The sequence below is a fragment of a genome, unplaced genomic scaffold (genome assembly GCF_019419815.1).
Source record: "Pyrus x bretschneideri cultivar Hongxiangsu unplaced genomic scaffold, Pyrus_bretschneideri_v1 Contig34, whole genome shotgun sequence".
Taxonomy (NCBI): domain Eukaryota; kingdom Viridiplantae; phylum Streptophyta; class Magnoliopsida; order Rosales; family Rosaceae; genus Pyrus; species Pyrus x bretschneideri.
In genome coordinates, this window is record NW_025999657.1 from 1745921 (window position 1) to 1773799 (window position 27879).

The window sequence follows — 27879 nt, forward strand, 5'->3', positions numbered from 1 at the left end:
TGTAAGGATTTAACCTTTCCTACTACTACAAATAAAGCACAATGTCGTGATACAAAACAGACCTCACAATTACACATTTCTTTCTTGTCTCTCTCTATGTGCCGCACCCCCTCTCTCTAGCCTCCATAATTGTTAAGTAAACTATGCATGCGACATGTTATCAGCACGCTCTTAACGCTGTGCTAAAAAGAATTTGTTCTTCAATCAGGGGAGTATTACGTTTTAATCATTTTTTTATGATTAATTTATTATTTTATTAAATCGATCTACATGTTATTGATTCAATTTAATTTTCTTTGTTGACCGTGATACAACACATTGGAGTTGCAATTCCGACTTTCAGAGAAAGATCTTCTACAAATTCAAAGCTCAGTTGTTTTATGCCAACTAGGTTCTTTTAAAATAAATTAAGATATTTGAAACGACCATGAAGCATGTAAACATTCCCCATGATGCGTGAACCCCATATATTTATATTTTCCTTTCAATTATATATATATTGCATATGTGTTCATATATTTTGTCAATATATATATATGTTCATGCAATACGCAATTATGCTATGTGGAATTTGTGAGTCAAAGCATCGAAATTAATTTAGAAGCAAGTAGGGTTCGTAACCCTAGAATAAGAAAAAAAAGAAAAAGAAAGGAAATATGAGATTTTTTCATGGCTGAGCCGCAGCTCCACGCCGTGCCGCCGAGCCAAGCTGGCTGGCCTGCAACCACATCGCAATTAGGACGGCGTCGTTTCGATGCCCTACATAACACCAAGCCTCAATTTGAGTTGTTCTCCAAATGGGCTTAAAGCCTTGAGTCCACCAACATGCCCTTAAAGCTTTGCTGGTCTCTACCCTGCCTCGGCCCACCATGCCTGTAGCTAGCTTAGGCTTGCTGGGCTTTGCCCGCATGGACCTCACCTGCCTACAGCAAACTTTGCGTGTTGGGCTCATCATTTGTCTCGGCCAACGATCATCGAAGCCAGCCCACGTGGCTGGGCTCGCCTAAAACTAGCCCAAACAAAGCTAATCTTTGGTTAGGCTTCGTGCACACCCATACTAGGACAACCCCCGTGTTGGGCCTGTACTCCTTGTGCCTTTTGTGGCCCAAAACCAACAGCTTGGTTGTTGGGCTTCTTACTAGAATCGGCTCGTGACCTGCAGCCACACATGGGCTGCCTTGTAAGCTTACCCGGGGCCTACTAAGCCATTTAAGGCATTGCCTTGCACACAGTAGCCAGCCCATCGAGTTGGGCTGCGATTTTTTTAAACTCAATGCCCCATTTTTGGCATTCTCACTTCATAACCATACTCCTATAATTTTTGGGATGTTATTGGTTAACGCTTATCAAGCTATAATTTATTATCGCTTGGCCCGAAGCCAAAAATTGAAGCTAATATTAACCAAATGTTATTATTTTGCTTCTATGATCAAACCTAGATGGTTACGTTATATTGAATTAAATAAAGTGACCAGCAAGCCATTAATCTGATAATTAATCCAAAATTATTGGCCTGAAGTCCACTTTTTGGCAATTAACAATTCAATAAATTATTTCTTTTCTTTGAACCGTTGACTCACTTTCGTATTCCGAAGCACTCACACTTAAGTTCCTGAAGCAACCCAAATCTACTACACTCAGTTGTATATTGTATTCTGTGTTCTTGTAGGAACCTCTCTTTTATGAACTAAATGTTCATGAACTAAATTGAACCTGTAGTTTCAAATTTAGTGCCCTTGAAACCCGAAGTTTTTCATATAAACCATGTCTTAGAACCTGAATGTTCTAACTTTGATGCTTATGGATATCTTATTTCCATAGCACCAATCACAATCTTGTTCCTTCATTCAGTGGATTGTCAAACCATAACAAGTTTGATTTCACTGATTTGGACGTTTCTTGACCGAAACCACTTTTATGTCAGTGAAACTTCACTTGACTATCAAGAAGCTGAGAAACAATTGAAGCCAACAATGGCATCGAAGAAGGTGAGTAAGCCTCCGCCATGATCTTCATTTGAAGACTTATGCCCAAAGCATTACAAATGGAAATACCTCATGAACAAGGATTCCATGGCTCGTTGGCTTGCTTCTACAACCCGTTTAATCATGAACGATATTGCCTGAAGCACACCATGATTACGTCCATAAATGAGTACAATTCTGAAGTTTGTAAACCCAATCGAATTTTGACTAGAGAATATTTTTCTTGTCTTCCTTGTTTCTAACTCGTTCTTAAAGCAGCAGTGTAGAGAGCGGAAGTTTACCAAATTCTTGGATCTGATTACTACCACACTTGTGAGAGAAAGGTACTCGAGCAATTCGACTGGGAGGTACCAAACGGTATAGACCCAGTTTCGACTGGAGTTTACTGAATGGTGGTGCCCTGCTTCGGTAGGGATGCACCAAAGGAAAATGTTCTTCTTTGGCAAAGGTGCACCGAACGGTATTGCTCTGCTTTGGCAGATGCCTACCAAACCCAAGTTTGGGTCTGTCTTTCTCACAATCCAATTTCGAGTTTGTTTTTACAATATATGTTAGAATCAAGGCCTGCCAAGGTGTGGTATCATGCCCAAGCATGATCATTGGCACCTAAGACCTAAAACTTCAAGAATTAGGGATATTGCTCCCAAACGTTAACCCTGCAGAAACTACTTCTGTCTTAATGGAATAAATCATTGGTTATGCACATGTTCATGCATCTACCAATGTCGTTGAGGAGTACCACTCTCGTAGTCAATATGTGAATCTAATTTTGTTCCATCAAACATCGTTGGAAGAGCAAAATTTTGACATGGATGGCCTTGTTGGTTGAATCCTCTTAGTAAATCATTTACGTTGTGAACATTTTTTTATGTTCTTGGACGTTTGGTGTTTGTTTTCATTATGGATAATTTTATCGATATTGTCCTCGAATATGAGTTAATTGAATCATGTTTCTTGTATACATGTGATCGAATTCGATTAAACATGTGATTAGGGACGAATGTGGAAAAGTTAGTTGTTTGGATAAATGCAAGACTACACACACTAACTTTATACCTAAATCATATCTCGACCAACGTATTTAGGTCTATCCAACCTAATTAAGTGAATTGGCACGCTCCTTGTTGTATGAATGGTACTACATTACCATTTAAGAGACCTTATATTCTCCTCGTTTTGGAATAATGTCGTTGAGTTTTAAGAATATTCGAGAGAACAATGATCATAAATGAAACCACTGAAGAAAATAGAGTTGCATATCTTTGCATCACCTCCAAAAATGAGCCTGAAGCTTTGCTTTGGGGCTAATAAGCTATCTCTCAACTAGGAAAACGCCATATGTGGCTGGCCTGAAGCCGGGTGATTCGAGTAGTTTACTTGCTTTGGCACGACCATTTTGGACACTTAGGTCGAACAATGATGCTCTGACACAACTCCTTACCCAAAGTAAGGATCTTGTGCTTACAAGCACACTTTGCCAAGCCTGCTCGTTTGGAAAATTGATTTTCTAAATCATCCCTAGAAAAGATACGAAACAACCCTTTTTTCACAGTGGATTCAAGGGAATATATGTGGACTAATCCAACCAAAATGCGGACCATATAAAGACTTATGGTTTTGGTTGATGAATCGACAAACTAGTTGTCCACACATATTGTTGCTAAAGCTCCTGACTGATCCCACTTATCCCATAAAGTTTAGGAGACTGGATAATGCCGAAGAGTTTATATCGACAGTTTCGATAAAGCATTGCATGCCTTTTGGGTTTATAATTAGACATCCAATTCCTATGTTCACCCCTAAACAGCCTAGTAGAGCGATCATAAAACGCAATTTAATTGATTGCTCAAACCTTGGTGAATGAACCAAGCTTTCAGTTCTGCCTAGGGCTATTTACCACCCAACTCTATTCGACATTACAGTTGGTTACTGGGTATGAACGTGACGTTTCGTACTTACGCATTCGGGTGTGCATTCTATGTGCCAAGTTGCACCGCTGCAACGTACCAATATAGGTCCTCAAAGAAAGATATGAATCTTTGTCGATCATGATTCTCCGTCACACTAGCTCATTAGAGCCCTTGCAAGCAATCTATTTACCGCTTATTTGCGGATTGTCACTTCAATGAGACAGTATTCCCACTTTAGTGGGAGATAAGAACATCAACATTCATCTATAATGGCGTGAATTTGCATGGATGTTGCCCACTATGTCTCATCCCGATCCCCATACTACACAAGTGTGATAAGCAAATGTAATGAATTTTAGATTTCAGAATGTTGCTCCAGACGCATTCCTCTGATCTAGCTAAAGTGACGAGATCATATACCAGCTGCAAACCTGCCTGCAAGGATAGAAGAACTTAAAGGACGTCGAGTCAACATCCCCGAAGAATGTGATGTCCCTGTTGGACGATCCAGTGCATCGGTGGATAGCTAATCATTATGTCCTAGTTTGGAGCAGGAAAAATCACTCGGTTCATAAGATTCACTTCCTTAGAAGAGGAAGATCACGACACAACAATGATTCCATACTCACTCGTTGTCTCAAATCATTTCCATCTTATTAGATTAATCTGGATTACTCTCGAGACTTGAAGTTCTGGGTCTAGTATACTAGTTTGGATGAGATAATGGAATTGGAATGAGATTATTATCGATGATTTTTTCACTTATATGGTAGCTATCGACATAAATGAAAAATGGTGATATTGAACCGTGTTAGTGACAATGTAGAACTGATTGGACAACCAAAATTACAATCTAAGTTAAATTCCTTACCAAAGTATGTTTGGACCTATCATTCCTACACTACCCAAGATAACCCTGTTATGTTACTAGTAGGAAAGGAAGCGTAATGAGATGAATGAAATAATGCGATATGATGCATGCCTTACGACGCAAGGTTTCTCTCAAACGTCCTATGATTGATAGCAGCATTATGAAATGTGGTTAGTGTTTCTTCATGGGGATATTGATACGGAGATTTACATGTAAGTTCTCGAAGAATTACATGGACTGACTCAAATAGTTCCAAACCATGGAACACCCTCTCAATTTGTTTGAGGCGTTCACTTTCGGATTCAAGCAATCCGGCGGATGTGGTATACCCGCCTAAGTGATTATTTGATCAGTCAGGGATATAAAGTATGCCTTTACGTGTTAAACTATGAAATCTTATTCCAAATTGCTAGAGTTACAGTTTATGTCGTTGACATATCTCTCACTAAGACTCTAGAAGAGCTTGAGAAAATTGTCTCACACCTGAAGACGAAATTTGAAATGAAGGATCTTGGGAAAACTCATTTATACCTTAAACTAAAGTTCAAGCGTTGGTTTGATGGTATGGTTACCGTACTAAAACCCTCGTACCAATTACCATACCAAACTTTCGGTTTGACAAAATCTAGTACCATTACCATACCAAACTTTCGGTATACCGAAGTTCGGTATTGCCAAATTATTCGGTTGACATGGTATGTCAATAGTAATTGTAACAACCCGCCCCGAAACATTTGTTTTGGAATATAATTTTCATGATAGGCCAATTTAGACTCTTGTTTATTTAACTACCATCAATCACATTTCTTTATTTAAATTTATTAATCACTCACAAACTCTATAACCAAAATTTAATTACCAAAACATAAGATTTAATTTTACAATTAATCACCAAATTTCTTTTCTTAATCCAAATTCCCAACCACAGATTAATCTCAATTATTTAAGGCTGAATCTAACCGTGTTAGACTTCCTATGTACCCTTAAGCGGGATCAAGCCTTTCATAGTTCAGATACATTTTTTTATCCATTTCCGAAATATTCTAGTAACGAAAATATTCAACATTAGCTTTTATAATCGAATCACATCAAATGGGTTCCAATTATGGATTTAAAATATCAAAATTTACATGATACGGCCCACTGGCCACGTGCCGCAGGTGGCGGTCGGCTGTCCCGACTCGTTGGAAATTCAACTATTTCCAAAAGTTACCAAATTTTATAGGCAAGTAGGTCTTAGTGAGGGGAGCAATTTTCATAGCTGCGACCAAGTCCAATTTGGTCGGGAAGTGCCTAAATTTTCCTACAAACCACTAGAACCCTAGATTTGGGTGTGCTTTGATTCGACTCCAAAACAGCTCCACCACTCCTACAGTTGTTTGGGATTTGTTTCTGGGCTCAAGAGGAGGCTATAGGTGGTGGTGATCGAAGGGAATCATTTCAGAATTGGTTGATCGATGGCAAAGACCATGCAGCCACCGGTGCGGTTTTTACAATTTCAAGGCCAAATTTCTACAATTTTGGGGTGTAATAGGTAGAGGGAAGGTCATGGAGTGTATCCCCTGTGGTTATTTGATGTGATTCACTGGAAAAAATCAACAAAAAAGCACCACAGAAGGGCAAAGAAACCGAGTCGGGTCGGCAGGTATAACGGGTTAGGGTGATTTCATGCCTCTCACCTCTCTCCCTCCCCTCCTTTCTTCTCTCCCCCATTGGTCACTTCTCTTTCCTCCCTCCTCCTGATTCATCCACCTCCCCTCATTTTCTTTCCTTTCCTTTCCATCACAGCCACACACATGGCACATCCATTGCTCCAGAAAATCTAGAGCCTTTTAGATGAGGGTTAAAATTACAAAAATATCCCTGATTTTAAACATTAATAACTTCTTCGTTATAACTCTGTTTCACGAACGGTTTGCGCCTACGCATTCATGATATCGAGCTCTATTCAAAAATATAAATTTGTGACCTTGAAAGGTCCACGGATTTTAGATAATTAATTTCCAAACTTCAAACTTTGTAACTAGTTTAATTTAAAACTAAATTCAAATAAATTAATATAAATTTCTCAAAAAATAATATAAATTCTCAATAGTACAAATATGTAAATTATAATAATTTCCGGTAACAAAATTATAAAATTCCTCTATCACATCCCGGCCTGGGCCCCTACCATATCCCGGGCTCGACTCCACCATAGCACGATATTATCCGCTTTGTGCCCTGACCACGCCCTCATTGTTTTGTTTCTGGGAATCTTCTATGCCTTATATGTACATGCCCACCTCCATATAGCACGAGGCCTTTTGGGAGCTCACTAGCTTCAGAGTTCATTGGAACTCCGAAGTTAAGCTAGTTTGTGCAAGGCTAATCCCAGGATGGGTGACCCACTGGGAAGTTCTCGTGTGAGTTCCCAGAAACAAAACTGTGAGGGCGTGGTCGGGGCCCAAAGCAAACAATATTGTGCTACGGTGGAGTCGAGTCCAAGATCTGGCGGGGGCCCGGGCTAGGATGTGACACCTCAATTAAATTTTCATAACCATAAATTGATTTATTTTCAATTTTCTCCACATATTCATAATTATGAATATTCTATTTCATATATTTAAATTTTCAGGATATTACAATAATGATCACTTTGTTTTGTCTGTTTTTATATTTTTAACCCAATTCAAGGGCAAAACTTTTGTTTTTTGGTACGTTTATCTCATACATTGCAGCCTAAATTCATCTATTATTCATCATTCACAATTCACATACACAATAATTCAAATGATGCATCAAGATTCATGATGAAAATTAAACTTACAATCCAAATAGAAGTTACGAACCCAAATAAATGAAGTTATCAATCCAAATAGAAGTTAAAGTTTCAAGCCAAATAAAAATTGGAACTAAACTTCAAAAGTAAAATTCATTTATGCATTCTTCAAGCTTGAGATGTCAAAACTTTTGGATGAGGCATTGAACTTGTAGAAGGTTGAGCTTGTGTCAAGCCTACATTACCTTGGCAAAGAAAACATATTAGTAGCAAGAAGTTGAAGCATATCTTACTTGTTTCCACTTCTTCCATTTCCTTGTAAAATTGAAGCATATCTTCCGCCGGTTCTTTGTAAAAGTTTACTTCATCCACCCTAAGCCAATCACTAGTATACACTTGGGCCTCTACCATTTTAGGAGTCAAAGATGTTCTAAAAGGGTCCACAACCCTCCTCCCTAGGTTAAATGCATTTTCACTAGCGACGGTAGAAGTGGGGATTGTAAAGATACCCTTGGCTATTTGTGAAAGAATTGAGAACTCTTTTATGTTTGATTTCCACCAACTCAAGAAATCAAAGTCACCAACAACAATGCTAATATACGTAGGGTTTTATTTTCAAATTATTGGAATATTATAAATATATGTTATATAATAATATATTATATTGTTTATAAATGATATATTATATTATATTTTCGGTACGGTACGGTAATACCGTGATAATGGTATCCCTTACCAATACCACACGATGAAATTTCGGTACGGTACAAAACCGTCCCATTACCAATTAGCACAAAAAATTAATACAATTCCTTTATAATTCAATATAGTTACAAGATAGCAATTTCTTAATCTTTATTTGAAGGTCATCTCTACAAAAATTCATTTCATTCGAATGATTTAGTCATTCAAATCTATAGAACAAATCGACGACGTTTACCAAAAAAAAAAAATCGACGATTTAGATACTAAGTAACATATTCATGATAAACCGTCCATTTATTTGATACATTTGGATGATTAAACGATCTCTAATTCGAATGATTTTTTTTTGTAAGAATTGATCTTCAAATGAAAATTAAGGAATTGAAGTCATTGATTATATCCGTGAAAATACGTTATTCGTCAATGGGAAGATACGTGCATCCCTAAATGGAAAATGCTAAGTATTATCCTTTCTTTTATTTGGATAATTTAGTGATAAAGCTGGTTGTGGGATTTGGATCCCATCCGGATTCAAATTGTGGGTATTTAAAGGATCCTCACATCTTAGTCATTCATCGTACATTGTGCGATAAAAAATCATTTGACTTTTTGGTTAAAATTAAACACAAATAATACCTAAAGAAAACTGATCGCATGATGTACGATGAACGGTTAAGATATGAGAATTCCTAAGATCCCACAAAGTAAATCCGAAAAGAAATCCTCGCAAAGTGAATCTGGAGAAAATCCTCCCTGGTTGTGGGACAAAGATGTGCAGATTTGTAGTAATCTAGGTAGACAAATGGGGGTCGTCTTCCTTCTTCCTGTTGCCTTTTTTGTACATGTGAAATGGACAAAGTCATTGTCAAGTCTCTTTAAAATGGTTGGGGGGTGTTTTGCCCGTGGGGTCGAAATTCTGGCACGTATCCTAACCAAGGGATTCTTTCGTTTGCATTTACTTTTGAAAATTTTGATAAATACACATCTTTCAAGCTTTCACACACATCTTTATTTAATTATATGTTTTTTGTGTGATTTATGTCATCCACCGATTAGAAATAAAGAGGAATATGTGCAGAGACGAAGCTAGAAAGTTAATTCATTGAGGCACAATTAAGTAGTGGCGGATGCATAACTCTATTCTTGTTGCATCCGTTTTTCTTTCACGTTTTTTTTCCCAAATAAAATAAATTTTTAATGACGAAATAGTTACTTAGAAACAATCACTAAAGATATAAACAGCATATTCAACAACCAAAACTCGTTTGAAGGTCATCACCAAAAATTTTAGTGACCAAAACCATTTAATTTTCTCTATTTTTGTAAATTTTGTTTTCAAAATTTAATAACCACATGTATAGGGCGGGAGACGAATGGGAGGAGGGAGTTAATGAGCCCTTTATTTTGGGGAGCTTTAAGTGAAGAGAAATTACTAACTTTAAACTTTTCTTAAAAACAGTGCCACTTATCTATAAACATATAGGATTTTCCCTTGTTAATATTCATAAACTGTCATAACCGACTAGGATATCTGCTTCCTAGTGGTCTTACACGAGAATTGAGTGATATAGTTACATCGGAGATATGTTGATGTTATTTAATTTTTGATGAACTCGTCTATTTCACGAAGAAAAATGAAAGAAGAAATATTTTGTTCAATTGTTTAGAACTAAGTTTTTTTTTTCCCAACCCAAAAAAAATTGAGATGGGGCACCCTTCATTAGATTCGCCTTTGAATATGTTGAAGAAGCTAAAAAGAGTGTAAAATCACCTATTGTAGCCCTAATTTACTAAACAATATAAATAGTAGGGAGGGGGTGTGGCACAGAGAGATGTTTTTGTGAGATGTGTTATGTCACTCCATTGTGCCTTTATTTATGGTAGTAGGAAGGTAAATTCCTTATCCTAATATGATTATAATTCTAATAGGATAATATCTAATATAAGAGATATGGTAGAATCGCATAGGTATATCCTATATGTTAGGATTTACATAATCACATTCCTAATCTAATAGGGATGCAACACTCTCTTACTTTTGATACTTCCGTTTCATTTTCTTTTTTCTTCTTTAAAGAATTGTTTCTTTCCTTTTCTTTCTATCAAAGGAAAATGAGTGGTTTGTGAGATTGCGCCTCTTTTATATATCCATCAATAGTTTTCAAACCCTAGAACATATATCGTGTGTTCTAAATTTTGTGTCTTTGTTTTGGTTAGGGATGGGCATCCATCTCTTCGTAAATTCGTAATGTCTACAAGTACTCTATGGTTAGAGATGGGCATCCATCCCTTCGTAAATTCGTAATGTCTACAAGTACTCTACATATATAGTAAGGAAGAATATCACATGTCAACGTAATTTTGTTTGGATGTCCATCCCTTTGAAAACTCGTAATGTCTACAAGTAGGGCATCCATCCCTTCGTAAACTCGTAATGTCTACAAGTACTCTACATATATAGCAAGGAAAAATATCACATGTCAACCTAATTTTGTTTGGACGTCTTGCTCAAGTTTATTTTTTGGTAGCTCAGATCCACAATACCTATCCATGTAAGGAGAGAAATAAAGAGGACTTTTGTGGTGTTTTAGGGGGAAGAAAGGTGTGGGAGGGACTGGAAGAAGGAACTTTCTCTCCACTTTAGGAACTGTAGTTGAGAGAAACTCTTTAAGACTAAGAGTAAGGCAGGGGTGTTTTTTTAGTTTAATACCAATTTTAACAAAAATATTGGCTAAAATATCATATCTTAGTAGTGTAAAGATACATGTAAACCACGTCTCAAAACAAAATTAAAAACCTTTTATGTAATTTTTTGGATTAAGTAGTGTCATTCTAATTTGGTTTCAATCTTTTTAAACATTCCAAACAAGTATCAAACCTATTGAAAATGTAACCTCTGTTAAGCCTCAGTTAAAAGTCTATTAAATTAACTAGGGCTTACTTTGTCTCCAAAATCAATAAAAGGTCATGGAAGTATAGCCTTCACCAACTAATGGTCACTACCACCTCCATCATGCCATCACCTCCAAACCCAACACAAAATCACCAACTCCACCCTACAACTCAAGCCGCCAGCATCGAGAAGAAGGTCATGGAGGTTGCTAAAATGATATGAACTATAATGATGCGGCCACCACCATCTTTACCACCCACAAAGAAGAACCATAAGTTTTACGAACCGAGAATCGACGAATGAGGAAAACACATAAACAGAAACAAGTTCCTTGAAAGCCTATCTGAATTCTTAACTCTCTTCTTTGTTAGGTGATTGCCCTCCTATTGTAATTTCAATTTGGATCCATTTTCGATTCAATTCTATAGCTATTTGATCATTGGATTCCATATTATATAATCTATGTTTCAATCAGATTTTGAGGCGACTAATATTAATGTTGACCATGATATACCTCGGTGGGGTTTGAATAATATATATTTGTAAATTAACGGAACTTAACGGATGTGACATTTTCAATAGGTTGGCCACTTATTTGGAATATTTAAAAGGGCCTATTTTAAAAGACTAAGATCAATTTGGAATGACATTAAAAGATTGAGAAATTTTAAGTACTTAATCCTAATTTTTTTTTCTCCATAAAGAAAAAGTGTAAACATAAACAAAGTTTAAACAATGAGAATATTGCAGGCCCTAATATGAGGTACATGATCCAATTTGGGTCTATAAACCGGCTAAATAATCAGTAGTCCAAAAGCAATCATTGGGCTGACAATGATCCATGATACTTGGGAGTTTTGCATGGCCTTTCACAGCCTTATTTTTGGAATTTATTAGCACAACTTCCCTTTTCCATTTTATTCTTTTAATATTTCCCCCTCCACTTCATCCTTTTTAGCTTTTGGTGATTTCTTTGGTGATGATTAAAATCCTAATCACCCAACCAAACGCATGACTCTAAGCTCCTTTTTTTTATTTCTTGGTCACTTGTCTTCTGCAAGGCAAAATATTTTGTCGCCACTTCATCCAGCATACTAATATTTGAGATACATTTTTACTCATTATTAATATATTACTAAAAATACATTTTGACTTTATCGTACTAGACACAGATTTACTAAAAGTTTTTCTTTTAAAATAAAACCTTTTTTTCATAAAAACAGAAAAAGACGTAACACCTTGAAAATTCGGCATGTGGAAACTTCCACTTCCAACCCTCCTCAGATGACAATCGATCAACATCAGATGATTAAACAAGAAAGCCTCCACTAATTAAATGGTCATTAAAATCAAAGTTGTCTGTCTTTACTGTAGTTAGCGACTGATGGAAGGCTTGTGGGGAACTAAATTAACGAAAGATTACGCTTAGGCATTTTGTTAGTTAACGAAAGTCGCCTACCAAGTACCAACCGCCCTTCGGGACCCACCGGATTACCTTGTAAATTTACTAATATAAGAGAACTTCTGTTTACCAAATCATACCACAAAATTGTCCCAAGTACACATCCTCGCCGACCCCTATAAAAATATTTCTTCATGTTTGAACTTTGATGACGTCATGATTTCAAACAAAGAAACCTTTGTGGACTATTTCTGAGCATCTAGTGGATACCTGTAGAGTCCTGCCGACATCTGCCAAAAATTTTGTCTACATATGCCGATAATTATTGTGATCTATAGAGGCTTGTTGAATGATGATTATAAAAAAAGAAAAATTAGGCTTTAATTCCTATTTTTCATACTTTATTGGTTAAAATCTTATTTCTTTTCAATTTTTTTATCAGGATCTTTAGATTTTAATAAACGTTATTAATTATTTTAATCTAAAATATTTTTCATTTCTAAATATATTCATTAAGTGTTAGAAACATTACATTTGGTATATTTATATTAATGGCTAAATTTTTTTATAATCATTAAGTGTTAGAAACGTTACATTTGTTATATTTATATTTATGGCTAAATATATTCATTAAGTGTTAGAAACATTACATTTGTTAGAAGAGGTATTCATCAATTCCCCCCCTGAACTTGTGACCATTGGCCAATTTCCCCCCTCAACTTTAATTTTGGCCAATTTGCCCCCTCAACTCTCATAATTAGTCAATTTCCCCCTTCAACTTTAATTTGGCCAATTCCCCCCCTCAACTCTCAAAATTAGTCAATTTGCACCCTACTGTTAATTTTTTTTTTTTAATTTTCCATCTATTCTTTTCTTAATTTTCAATCTTGCATAATATAGGGTAAAATATACAAAAACATAATACAATTAGTATGTGATATGGGTTGATTATAAGAAAAAGTTATGAATCGGGTTTAAAGCATGTAGAAGAAGAAATAATAACAAAAAGAAATAATAATCCTAAACTTATGGATTAGACCTATTTCAATAAAATGCGTTTTTCTTAATAAGGAGTCGAAAATTATGAATAGACTAGCCATTTTTTTCACTAAAGCTCGATTCTCTGCAATTTACTTGAACTTAGCTTTCACTTTTATAAAGAAAATTGTATTCACATACAAAAATTTACACATCAATCCCTTTCGTTATCAATTTTGTATAGTAAAAAATCAAATCAAATTACTCCATACTGATTTACTATGACTAATAATACTATCTATGATAAATTGTAAAATTCTAAATTTTAATCTATTTGTAATAGGATAAAGATATAGGAACATGATTAACATACATCTTATTTAGTTTCTTACACACACTTGTTTAATTATGATCAGATTAAAAAATTAACAGTAGGGTGCAAATTGACTAATTATAAAAGTTGAGGGGGGAAATTGGCTAAATTAAAGTTGAGGGGGGAAATTGACTAATTATGAGAGTTGAGGGGGGAAATTGGTCAAAATTAAAGTTGAGAGGGGAAATTGGCTAACAGTCACAAGTTAAGGGGGGAATTTGATGAATACCTCATGTTAGAAACGTTAAGTTACATTTGGTACCAATTTTCTTTTCAGTTTTAATTTGTAGCCATATATTAATTCCCTTTTGTGCCCATATTTTTCAAAACTTTTATTTGTAATTGTACTCATATTTTTAAGTTTATTTGTACTCATTTTTAATTTTGCTAGATGTACCCATGTTAATTATACCTATTTGTTCATGTTTTAAAATATATCAATAGTTATTTTTAAAATATGTTAATAATTATGTGGGTATTGTTGTAGGCATAATTTCTTGAACAATTATGGAGGCCATAGCGAGAGAGAAAGGTGCGGCAATAGTAGAGAGAAAGAGAGAGATGTGTTATTGTGGGTGTGTGTTATTCCACTCCATTGTGCCTTTATTTATAGTAGTTGGGAAGGTTAATTCCTTACCCTTTAGGATTACAACATTTAATAGGTAATCTACTCCTAATAGGAATATAAGATACATTCCTATATCTACTAGGATTTACACAATCATATTCCTATTCCAATAGGACTGCAACACTCTCCCTTGAGTGTGTAAATACTCCAGTAAATGGTGCATCAGGTCTTCAGTGACCAAGCAAGTCCAGTTGATGAAGTCGTCGGCACAATGAGCGAATGTGAGTCTTAAATCAACGAAAGATTGCATAAAAAGTAAAACTCACAAAACCTCGCTATGGTAAAACCCAAGGTAGGGAAAACTCATCGTCTAAGGAGAAAAGTGAGAAGTTGCATTAAGTCAAAACTATACGTCTTTTGGACACAAGTAAAAGAGCTCTCAAGAGTATGATCAGCCCAGGATGGGTGCCTCGTTAAAACCTAGTTAGGTAGCAAAAACCCGATGGGAAAAATGCTCCTGATCGTAGAGAAAAAGAGTACATTAATATCAAGTGAGTGTACTTCTGGATACTCCCCCAGAGTTTGACATTACTTCCAAATGAGAACTACAAGCATTGCATATGATAGTTACGCATACCAATTCCTCGGACAAGCTTCTGGGAGGTTGACTTCGGCAGTGACGTCGTGTAGAGGTCGGCAAGGTTGTCTGGGATCGGCTTGCATGACTTCAATCTCCTGATGCTTTGCTGATGTAGATGTGGACGCAATATGTCTTGGCGTTGACTTCGTTGATGTATCATGGCTTGATCGGGTGGATACATGCAACATAGTCTTCATGGATCGTCGTCGGGACTTAACGACGGATGAAAACACAGCAAGTACTTTGAATATGCTCAACAAGAACTCCTAGCCATGTCTCACTTGTGGCGTAGTGAAGTGAGGTGACTCTTAAAACGATTCAAAGATTTCATAACTAAGGTCATATTGTGGACCTCCAAGATATTGCGATATCCATAATGGTAAAGATTTGGGGATTTTGCCTTGTGCGGGTTTGATAAGTAACCAGAGTCAACATAACAAACAAGGCAAGCATCATTCCGAGGATCAGGGGGTTGGATCCGCTGAGATGCGTTGGGATTTGCCCATGTAGTACCTTCAGGGTGTGTCTTTAATACCAATTCAGTGGATCTGTGTAGGCGCATTGCTTCAGGGTCTCATGTGCATATAACGTATGGACGATCAAAGGTATACTCAAAAGTAACACATTCGGGGTGTAGTTCGACTAGTAGACCAAAATACTGTCAGAACAATGCTTGAACTTCAGGTTAAAGCATAGATGAGTTTTCCCAAGATCTTTCATCTCAAATTTCATCTTCAGGTACGAGGCAATTTTCTCAAGCTTTTCCGGAGTCTTAGTGAGATTCGTGTCAACGACATAAACTATAACTTTAGCAATTTGGAATAATACTTCATAGTTTAACACGTAAGGGCATAATTCATATCTCTGACTGATCAAATAATCACTTAGACGGGTATATCACATCCGTCGAATTTTTCAATCCATAAGTGAACGCCTCAAAATGAGTTACGAGGGTGTTCTGTGGTTTTGGAACTATTTGAACCAGTCCATGTAATTCTTCGAGGACTTACATGTAAATCTCCGTATCTATATCCCCATGGAGAAAACACTAACCACATTTCATAATGTTGCTATTAATCACAGAAGGTTTGAGAGAAACCTTGTGCCGTAAAGCATGCTTCATATCTCAATATTTCATTCATCTCATAACGCTTCCTTTCCCACTTGTAACACAACAGGGTTACCTTGGGCTATGTAGGAACGACAGGTCCAATACACACTTTAGTAAGGAATTTGACCTAGATTATAACTTTAGTTGTCCAATCAGTTCTACGTTGTCACTTAATCAACAGAACACGGTTCGAGATCGTTGATTTTCATTTAAGTCGGTAGCTACCATATAAGTGAAAACATCATCGATGATAATCTCATTTCAATTTTATTTAGCTCATCCAAACTAGTATACTGTACCAAGAACTTTAAATCTCAGGAGAAATTCGGATTAATCTCATGAGATGGAAATGATTTGAGGCAATGATCGAGTTTAGATTCATTGTTATGTCGTGTCTTCCTTTTCTAGGGAAGTGAATCATATGAATCGAGTGATCTATCGTGCTCCAGGCCAAGATAGATTGATTGGCTATCCGTCGGTGTACCGGACCGTCCAACAAGGGCGTCCAAACCATTCAACGGGGGCGGCATACCCTCCAGGGATGTTGACTCGACGTCCGTTAAGTACATTTATCCTTGCAGGCATGTTTGCAGCTGATATATGATCTCGACACTTCAGCTAGATCAGAGGAATGTGTCTGGAGCAACGTTCTGAAAACTAGAATTCATCGCATTTGCTTATCACATTTGTGCGGTATGGGGATCGAGATAAGACATAGTGGGTAACGTCCATGCAAATTCGCTCCGTTCTATAGGAACATTGACGTTCTTATCTCCCCCTAACGGCAGGAAGACTGTCTCATTAAAGTGACAACCCGTAAATGAGCGGTAAAGAGATCGCATGTAAGGTCTCAAAGAAAGCTAGTGTGAAGGAGAATCATGATCGACAAAAGATACACAGCCTTCTTTGAGGACCCATGGTGGTACGTTGCGGCAGCGCAACTTGGCACATGGAATGCTCACCCAAATGCGTAAATACGAAAATCGTCAAGTTCGTACCCAGTAACCAAATGTGACGTCATATAGGTTGGGTGCCAATGGGCCTCAAGGCTGACCAACATAACAGCGTACAAGGATTGCATAGCCCTAGGCAGAAACCAAAAACTTAGTACGTTTACCAAAATTCGGGCGATCATTTAAATTGCGCTTTATGATCACTTAGCAAAGCTATTTGGGGTGAATCATGGGAATTTGATGTTTAATTATAAACCCAAAATACATGTAATACTTTATCGAAAACCGTCGATGTAAACTCTCCAGCATTATCTAGTTTCCTAGACCTTAAGGGATAAGTAGGGTGGTGAACCCTTAATCGGCCAAGAGGTTTAGCAGTAATGTGTGTGGACAAACATGTGACCAGTTTGTCGATTCATTAACTAAAACCATAAGTATTTATATGGTCCGCATTTTGGTTGGTTTACTCCACATATATTCCCTTGAATCCACTGTAAAAAGAGAGTCGTGTCGTATCTTTGCGAGGAATGATATAGAAAATCAATTTCCCTAATGAGCATGCTTGGCAAAGTGTGCTTGTGGGCACAATATCCTTACTTCAGATAAGGAGATGCATTGTAGCATCAATGTTCGACCTAAGTGTCCTAAAAGGTCATGCCAAAGCAAGTAAACTGCTTAATCACCAGGCTCCAAGCGGGTCACGTGTGGTGTATTCCTAGTTGGGAGACAACCCATTGGCCCCAAACCAAAGTTTCAGGCTCATTTTTTGAGGTGGTGCAAAGATATTTCACTCTATTTGCTTCAATGGTTTCATTTATGATCATTGTCATCTCAAATATCCTTAAAAACTCAACAGCAGGGAGAATTTAAGGTCCTTTAAATGGTGTTGCAATACCATTTATACAACGAGGAGCGTGCCAATGCTCTTAATCAGGTTGGATAGACCTGAAGTCGTTGTTAGAGATGTGATTTAGGTGTAAAGTTAGTGTGCGTAGTACGCATTCATCCAGACAACTAACTTTCCCACATTCCAACCTAATCACGTGTTTAATTGGATCGATCACATGTATTAAGAAACATGAATCAATTAACCCATATTGGAGGACAATATCAATAAGATTATCTATAAGTAAAACATACACCAAGCTTGAATCCAAGAACATGGAAAAATGTTCACAAAGTAAATGGTTTACTAAGGGGATTCAGCCAATAAGGTCATCCATGTCAAAATTCTACTCTTCCAACGATGTTTGGTGGAGCAAAAATTAGTCTCACATATTGACTACTAGAATGGTACTCCATAACAACATTGGTAGGGGCATGAACATGTGCATAACCAATGATCTATTCCATCAAGACGGAAGAAGATTATGCAGGGTTAAGGTTTGGGAATATTATCCCTTATTCTTGAAGTTTTAGGTCTTAGGTGCCAAGGATCACGCTTCGGGCATAATGCCACACCTTGGTAGGCCCTGATTCTACCATATGTTTGTGGTAGTAATCAGATCTGAGAATGTGGTAAACTTCCGCTTTCTACACTGCTATTTCAAGATTGAGTTAGAAACATGGAAGGACGAGAAAAGTATTATCCAGTCAAAATTCGATTGGATTTATAAACTTCAGAATTGTACTCATTCATAGACGTAATTATGGTTTGCTTCGGGCAATTTCTTTCATGATTAGACAGTCTATAAGAGTGAGCCAAAGAGCCATGGAATCCTCGTTCAGGAGGCACTTCCGTTTGTAATGCTTTGGGCATAAGTCTTCGAATGAAGATCATGGCAGAGGCTTATTCAGCTCTTCCATGCCATTGTTGGCTTCAATGGTTTCTCAGCTTCTTGATAGTCAAGTGGAGATTCACATCTAAAGTTGTTTCTCTTAGAAAACATCCAAATAAGGGAAATCTAACTTGTGAAAGTTCAATAATCCACTGAATTGGAGGGAACAAGATTGTGATTGGTGCTATGGGAATGAATCATCCATAAGCATCAAAGTTAGAACATTCGAGTTCTATGACATGGTTTTCATGAAAAACATTGGGTTTTCATGGGTGTATTGTTTTATGAAAACTTCGGGTTTCAAAGGCATTAAATTTGAAACTACAGGTTCGATTTAGTTTATGAATGTTTAATTCATAAAAGAGAGGTTCCTGCAAGAACACAGAATGTAATACGCTGATTTAAGTGTAGTGGATTTGAGGTTGCTTCGGGAACTCAAGTCTGAGTGCTTCGGGACTACGAAAGTAAGTCAATGGTTCAAAGTATAAAAATAAATTATTGAATCGTTAATGTCCAAAAGTGATCTTCAGGTCAATAATTTTAGATTTATTATCAAATTAATGGACTGCAGGTCACTTTTAATTAATTCAATAGATCGGGACCATTCGGGGTCGATCGTAGAAGCAAAAATAATAATAATATTTGGGTTAAAATTATTTAAAATGCCAAAAAAAATAGCATTGGGTCGAAAAGAATGCAACCTAACACACTTTGGTTGGCTGCAATACACAGCCTTGCAAAAATTGCAGGCCTTAGATTACATTACACGACTGCACATCAACCCAATTTGATTGCAGATCAATGGGCCAGGAGATAAAGCCCATTAGTATAAGGGCTGCATATGTGGCATAAAGCGTGAGCAAGTGCCTAGCCTGGGCTGGCTTTTGGGTAAGATGTCGCGGGCCCGAAGCCCAGCATCAAGGAACCCAGTCAGTCGGGCCTGGTCCAATACGTGAGTAGCAAGCTCATTCAGCTTCTGGTTGATGGAAGGCGGGTAGAGACAAAAGGAAAGGCTTAGCAAGCATTAGACTTGCGATAGTGGGCCCGGCAGGCTTAAAACCTAGGTCAGAGGCATGGTCAACGCATGCAACAAAGGCCAAAGGGCTGTTACCTTATAGTTCTAGCGCCCAAGGCTCAAGCTGCAGGCTCGGCTTGGGGTGAGTTTGGCGTGACGGCACATGGCTCAACCGCAATTTTTTTTTTTTCTTTCGACGTAGTTAGGGTTTGACAAACCCTAAATGGCTTCTAATTTATTTATATTCTTTGACTCACAATTCCACATAGCATAATTGCGTAATGCATGAAACAAATATATATTGACAAATATATGAAACATATACAATATATATATCGGAAGGTAAATATAAATGTAGGGGGTTCATGCATCATGGGGAATGTTTTCATGGTCATTTCAAATATCTTACTTTATTTTAAGCGTACATGATTGGCAAAAAACGATAAAAGCCTTTGAATTTGTTGAAGATCTTTCTTGAAAAGCCGGAATTGCTTCTCCAATGTGTTGTATCACGTTCAACAAAGAAAAATTAAATTGAATCAATAGCATGTAGATCAATTCAAAAGAATAATTTAATTAATCATGAAAAGGATAATTAAAATGTAATACTCCCCTAATTGAATAATAAACTCTCTTTAGCGCAGCATCAAGAGCGTGCTAATAACGTATTGTAGGCATAATTTACTAAAGAATTATGTAGGCCATAGAGAGAGAGAAAGGTGTGGCAATAATAGAGAGAAAGAGAGAGATGTGTAATTGTGGGTGTGTGTTATTCTACTCCATTGTGTCTTTATTTATAGTAGTAGGGAAGGTTAATTCCTTACCCTTTAGGATTACAACATTTAATAGGTAATCTACTCCTAATAGGAATTTAAGATATATTCTCATATCTACTAGGATTTACACAATCATATTCATGTTCCAATAGGACTGCAACAGGTACATTATTTTTTTTTTGCTATAATTTTTGTAAAGATCAATATTACTCTAAAATTATTTTTTAAGTATTTATTTATAATTTAAAAATATTATTTGAATTTGTTTAAATTTCATGATTTGTTGGACATTAAATGCATGAGTTAAATCTCTTAAATGAGGCTAAGGATCTCGATCAAAATATTTAAACAAATAAGGTTTCAGTCTAACAATTAGGTTGATAAAGGACCGGAACCAAAATGACCCTTATAAAAAAAATGTTGAGGAATGTTGAAGATTGTCAAAACTTATCATTTGAGGCATATCATCGAGCACTTAATGAAAATAATAGAATCTCATACAAAACAAGAGAAAAGAAAGACATAAGAACGATATAAAAAATTAGAAGGAGGAGGATGAGGATGTTCTATTTCAATGTTTTTGACTTCTTATTTAGTTTGGCCTAACTGTTTATATGAGTCAAATTTGAATACACAGATAAATGTACATGAGGGTTTTGAAAATGTAAAGGTCATGAGCAACCAATGAACCAATGCTAACTCCACTAATAAGACCTCACAGTGCTGATTTCATTACACACACAAATATTCATAAACTTAAGGCTTGTTCATACGAGAGATTTATTCTTGTCATGAAAGTTTTTTTTTTTATCAATATTAATGAATGAATGAATTAGATTATATGGTACTTTATCACATGGAGTCTAATATTATGTTCAACTAAAGGTGTGTAGCTAATGACCGACCTATTGGTTCGAGATCCCAAACGCAATTTTGCATAAACAAATGTAGGGACGGTGAGCGTATCGTGGTCCATCACCATTGCAAGGTGGGAAAATGCCAAACTTTGGGATTATATATATTTAGACAAACTGTATGAAGAAGATTAAAAAAAATAAAAAAAATAAAAAAAAACCAGTCTACGACGAATCATTGTGTTACTTTACCGTTTTGTACTTTTATTCGTAACATTTAATTCTGCAATGTCCTTTGATAGTCAAAAGTTGTTTGTTTTTCAGTCTATTTAAAAATGTTGTCAAAAAAATAGAAGGAAAGAAAAATTATATATAGAGTACATTTTTAATATTTAATTTTATTATTGAGATAATATTTTTTTAAATATTTCAAGGAGAGATAAAAGTTAATACATGTAAAAAATGACATCATTTACTCTATTTTTTCTAGAATGTAAGTTACAAAAAATTTTTAAGAGAAATTTTATTTAAACTCAAATATCCTCACTTTACATTCAACTTAAATTTTAGATGTGAATGATTTTCTTATCTTATTATATAATTACTATTAAGTACAAGATATATAAATAATAAAACTAAAAATTATTAATCAACCCACACCCAATAGTCAAATATTTATCATCACGCGACCTTTTGTGAATTCGGGAAGATTAAGAAGATAGTATGACCTTTTTTCTGGGCATCCAGGTGTCCAATTTTCCTCTTCCACCTCCTACAGATGGTGATGCCTTGGAAAAAGAAGAGCGTTGCTTGAAGAGTCTTCAAGCACTTGACAAAGATGGAAGTTTGACACCTCTAGGGAGGGCCATGGCTCATTACCCTATGGATGCGTTTATTGCATCGGATTATCTCGGACTAGATTAGCTTAAGGACTAAGCTGGACTGTCTTGGCATGGACTAAGCAGGACAATAATAGTGAAGCATTTGGTGCAGTATCGGACTAAGTCATGGATTAAATTATTTTTAGAATCTAAATATTTTTTTTACTACTTTTTAATTATTTTATTAATATTTTATTACTTTTTATTCAGATATTTTCATTGACTCAATCTAGAGAGTTCCATAAGTTGCATGATCTCCAGATTTCTCGAAAAAAAATCCCTGAGCACTGATTTCCCAAAAAAAAATCTTGTCATGCAACAAATTCAAGCCTTTTCATTTCGTTTCTTCTTCCCCTGCAATTCTACCAAAAATTGCCAAGGATGCTTGCTTTCCTTGGATCTCGATAGAAACCAATTTCTCAGCCTTCCTACCAACCAAACAAAATTAAACCACGCCCCCCCCCCCCCCCCCCCAAAAAAAAAATACAGGAAATCAAAGAATTAACCTTCAGAAACACGGAGGAATTGAATCAAGGAGTGCTAGAACGAGATATTCCTCGGAGGTGAATCAAAGGACTGCTAGAGCAGGACAGACGACAGAGAAAGCGGGATCTTCCTCATTCGAAATTCTGGGTTCAAGGCGAGAGGGAGAGACTGGTGTTGGGCTAGCAGTGTATCTCGCTGAAGTTGGGAGTGGTGATGTGATGGTGGCTGTCGGTGCTCAAGAAAACAAAGAGCAGAGAGTGGACAAGGAGGAGATGAGGACAGACCGGACGAAGGGCTTAGCAGTCCCATGGTCGCGGGGCGCTCTCGCTAAGACCTCTTAGCGAGGGAGATAGTCGGAGCGAATCCCCTTTAGTCTCATTAACTTTAGTCCATACACGCAACAAACACGGGATTTTCCTAATAGCTAATCTAGTCTAGTATAGTGAAAGATAGTGAGATCAAACAAACACACCCTATGAGTCCTTGTCACTCCAGGATGCTCACTGTTATTCAAGTCTTGATTAAGAAGAAGAGTTTCAGGGCTAATTCACTGCTAATCCTTTTATGATATTAACAAATGTGAACCCAATATATGCTACATTAGCACTTAATGTCTAATTAGATCATAAAGTTGACGGAGATTTAATTTGGTACAATTTAGAAACCATGATGTGTAAACGTAAAAAATTAAACCTTCGTGGCTCATTTTGCAAATGACCCCAAAAACTTTATGATGTAAAATGTTGTTAGCTCTAAATAAATTATCAAATTACGATTTCATTTTGAGTCAATTTGACCACTGAAAGATATTCAAAATTGAATGCAAAACTGTGGAAAGCAGCTTGTTTGCAAACATTGTCCTTACATTTTATTACAATTCGAGAGGCACTCTGAAAAAGAAAATTTGATCATGCAGTCAGAAATCATTGTAAATTTTTTTATTTAAAATTAAATATAAATAGTACCTGATAAAAACTGATTGCATGGTTTACGATAAACAGATACGATTGAAGGATTTTTGGGATCCTCACAAAGAGAATCCGAAGAGGAACATGAATGAGGATCCTCTGCAGATCCTCTTTGTGAGGATCTTGATGATCATCCAATCGTATCCGTTTTTCGTATATCGTACGATCAAAAATGATTATAAATTTTTTTATTTAAAATTAAATATAAATAATAGCTTACAAAAATTAGTTACGTATAATAAACGAACATAATTAAAAAGATTATGAGATCCTCGTTCTTAAAACAACATGACTTGTACGATTTAAAATGCGTAGAAGACTCTGACTTTATGGTACCAGAGAGATTTAAATTTGGGTTTGTAATTTAGTAGGACCAGCTCTTTGCTCTTTTGACGCGTGGTCTTGTCTTGTTTCTTCGAAGCAATCTTTTCTCTCCATTTTCTAATCTGTCTCCTCTTCTTATCTCCAACAGATTTTTTCGTTTGGATTTTTCCTTTTCGTTCTGATATATTTGTCTCTCTATTTTTTGCTCCTGGGGATATTTGGTGCTTGAATTGTTGGAGGGTTTGGGATTGGGATGGAGGAGAGGTATGAGGCAGTGAAGGATCTTGGCTCTGGGAATTTTGGAGTGGCAAGGCTGGTCAGAGATAAGAAGACAAAGGAGCTTGTTGCTGTCAAATACATAGAGAGGGGAAAAAAGGTCATTGCTTTTCTCTTTTTTGTTCCTTTTTCAGTTCATTTATTTATTGTTTGAATAAAAAATTAAAATGTTTGGACTTTATTTAATTGAAATGTTACTGCTAATAGCTGTAGAGTTTGTGATGTATTTTAATTTTTGGATGATTTAAGGGTTGTGATTTTTATATCTACCTGCTGAAAGAAAAGAGTCACTGGGTTTTTGTTTGGAATTTTGTGTTTCTTTTCCCATTTAATATGATGGGATTAAAGTTTCAAAGACGGCTCAACTGCCCATGCTATTTAACATCGATATTGTCCCCAACTAAATCACCGATGTAGTCCCCTGAGGAATGGCATCAGCAAAGTCTCATGTAGTTAGCTCTTGTTGTGTGATACTGTTTTGTTTTTCTGATCCATGAAATGTTCAACTTCATACCTTATAGCTGCGTTTGTTAGAGATGCTTAGTTTGGATATGACAAATTTCCAAATATTGTCTGAGTTGAAGGCAAAAGATGGAGTATTCGTAAAGCCTGGTATATTTCTGTGAAGTCAAGCACGCTTCTGAAATATTTATGCATAAAGATAGTGTACTACTTGACTAATTCCGGTTGCATTTTAGATGTTGAGTTACAGTTAGGTAGTGCCGACTCTACAATTCTCATCATGCGGAGAGTTGTGCTCTCAACCTTTTTTGGCACATGATTGTGTTTTGTATCGCTTTAACTTCTAAGTGTATAAGTATATCCTTTTTATCATTACTTAAAGCTGGATATGCAAATTAGGGCTCAAATGCATAGCTATTGCCTTAATTGTCTACTGCACGTGTATTTTGGATAGCATTTAGTCATCTGATTCATTTCTAGCATTTTCTTCTCGTTGCGTACCTATCATGAATATATATTTTAGTAGGGATATAAATTCATTTTCGGCTTTCTGAGTTTCAGATTGATGAGAATGTTCAGAGGGAAATAATAAATCACAGATCGTTGAGGCATCCAAATATTGTCAGGTTCAAAGAGGTAACAATAACTTTGTATTGATTCGACTGTGTATTTACATGCACTTCCGGGGGTGCATGTCTCCATGTTTGTGTTTTTCCCTTCCCAGCATGTCATTGTATTATATAATTTTCGGTTAGGATAATCATCAGTCAAACTGGAAGTGATAGCGTAGAGCTAGGATAAGGCAGTCTTGCGTTGTAACTTGTACATGAACAAAAGAATCATTTTTGGCTGCAGCTCTTGCTGACTCCAAGTCATTTAGCAATTGTCATGGAATATGCAGCTGGCGGTGAACTTTTTGAGAGGATATGCACTGCTGGTAGATTTAGCGAAGACGAGGTTAGCTTGTTTAGTTTATTTGCATGTTTGATTCAAATTCCTTTACTTTTTGGTGCGTATCGAAACTATATGCAACTGTTAGTTTTTCTGACTGATTGTTTGACGGTAGTTGCCCTTCATGACAGGCAAGGTTTTTCTTCCAACAGCTGATATCCGGAGTCAGTTATTGTCATGCCATGGTATATCTATATTTGACAAACACAGAAAGATATGCGTACACATAACCAAATGTTTCCTGTTAAGAATTATAGTTTCTCTTCTTACATTTGGGTGTAATTTGACCGCAGGAAATTTGTCACAGGGATCTGAAACTGGAAAACACACTCTTGGATGGCAGTGCTTCACCACGTCTTAAAATATGCGACTTTGGATACTCCAAGGTTATTATGAATTTCTTGTTGAATAAACTTTGTTTAGTTCAGTTTACGCGGATTATTCTGGTGCTCTGTAGTCTTTTTTACCCACTTAAAGAATTTTTTGGTTAGCATCTACTTGCCTGATATGTATAATATATGTGTATATATATATATATATGTAAATTTATATTATTTACTACCTTGCAGTCTGCTATACTGCACTCACAGCCAAAATCAACTGTTGGAACGCCTGCATACATTGCTCCAGAGGTTCTGTCGCGGAAGGAATACGATGGAAAGGTATCTAGTTTCCATTTGTTTCTGCAACCAGCCTCAAAAGTTCAATCATATTGTGGGATTTTACTATATGTTGGACAAAAGTAGTTCTGATCATGTAGTAGCTTACACATAATATCATCCAAACTGATACAATCATACTACGTACCATATATTTGCTTTCTAAGTCAGTACAACTTGGTAGATTGCAGATGTTTGGTCCTGTGGTGTGACGTTATACGTGATGTTGGTGGGAGAATATCCTTTTGAGGATCCTGAAGATCCTAGAAACTTTCGTAAGACCATTGAGGTGAGCTTCACCTTCATCCCACACACACACACGTGATAGTTGTACATTGTGATCTTAATTCCAAGGGTTTTGGCTTTTAGTTCCAACAATCAATTCATTGCAACTTCTGAAACAGAGAATTATGAGTTCCCAGTACACCATACCCGACTATGTACGTGTTTCTGCAGACTGCAAGCACCTACTTTCTCGTATTTTTGTTGCCAACCCTTCTAAGGTAACATGGGTTTCTATTGTTTCATTTGTGTTCACTCGATGCACAAGAACAATGTACGGACTATGGAGATAAATGTAAGAAACAGCACTGACAATCCTTGTCATATCGTCGTTGTAGAGGATCAGTCTTCCTGAGATAAAAAAGCACCCTTGGTTTCTGAAAAATCTGCCGAAAGAGCTAATTGAGGTTGAGAGAACAAACTACGCGGTAGTGGAGCGTGACCAGCCTAAACAGAGCATTGAAGAAATAAATAAGATCATATGCGAGGCAAGGACACCAGGGGAAGGTGGATCGAAAGCAGGCGGTCAAGCTGTTGCTGGGCCGTCTGACTCTGATGATCTAGAGACTGATTTGGACGCCGAAGTCGATGTCAGTGGTAGCTTTTCAGGCTATCCGTGAGCATGATATCGGAAGGATTTGTTCTTTTTAGAGTTTGTTTACACACATAAAAAATACTTCCCTTGGACATCTCACATTTATGGTGTTGATCACATTCATGCTATACACATTTGTACAAATAATTTGAACATATTGAAGTGGGATTGAGTTATTTCCATTGTATGTAGATTGTATTTGGACATGTTTGGATCCACAATGCCCTTTTTTTTTTTTTTTTTTTTTTTTTTTTTTTTTTTTTTTTTGACTTTTGTGGAACTTTTATCTTCACAAATCAGATAGCATGATCTGCATAATTTAAAGTGTCTAGTATTTAATAAAATTTTGAATAATAATGATATTTCCAGAATGGATTGATAAAACTGGAGTAGTGTCCCAGGGTTTTAGCCCATTGAGCTTT

At 36.4% G+C, this 27879-nt stretch overlaps 1 protein-coding gene across 1 annotated transcript; it reads left to right on the plus strand.

Moving 5' to 3' along the window:
- Positions 1–24366: 24366 nt before the first annotated feature.
- Positions 24367–27660, plus strand: LOC103937906 (serine/threonine-protein kinase SAPK3). Its single transcript, XM_009347885.3, has 9 exons — positions 24367–24608; positions 25532–25606; positions 25826–25927; positions 26053–26106; positions 26215–26307; positions 26491–26583; positions 26765–26869; positions 26985–27083; positions 27201–27660. The coding sequence occupies exons 1-9, from the start codon at positions 24486–24488 to the stop codon at positions 27480–27482; spliced, it is 1026 nt and encodes a 341-aa protein (XP_009346160.2). The 5' UTR covers positions 24367–24485; the 3' UTR covers positions 27483–27660.
- The last annotated feature ends 219 nt before the right edge of the window (positions 27661–27879 follow it).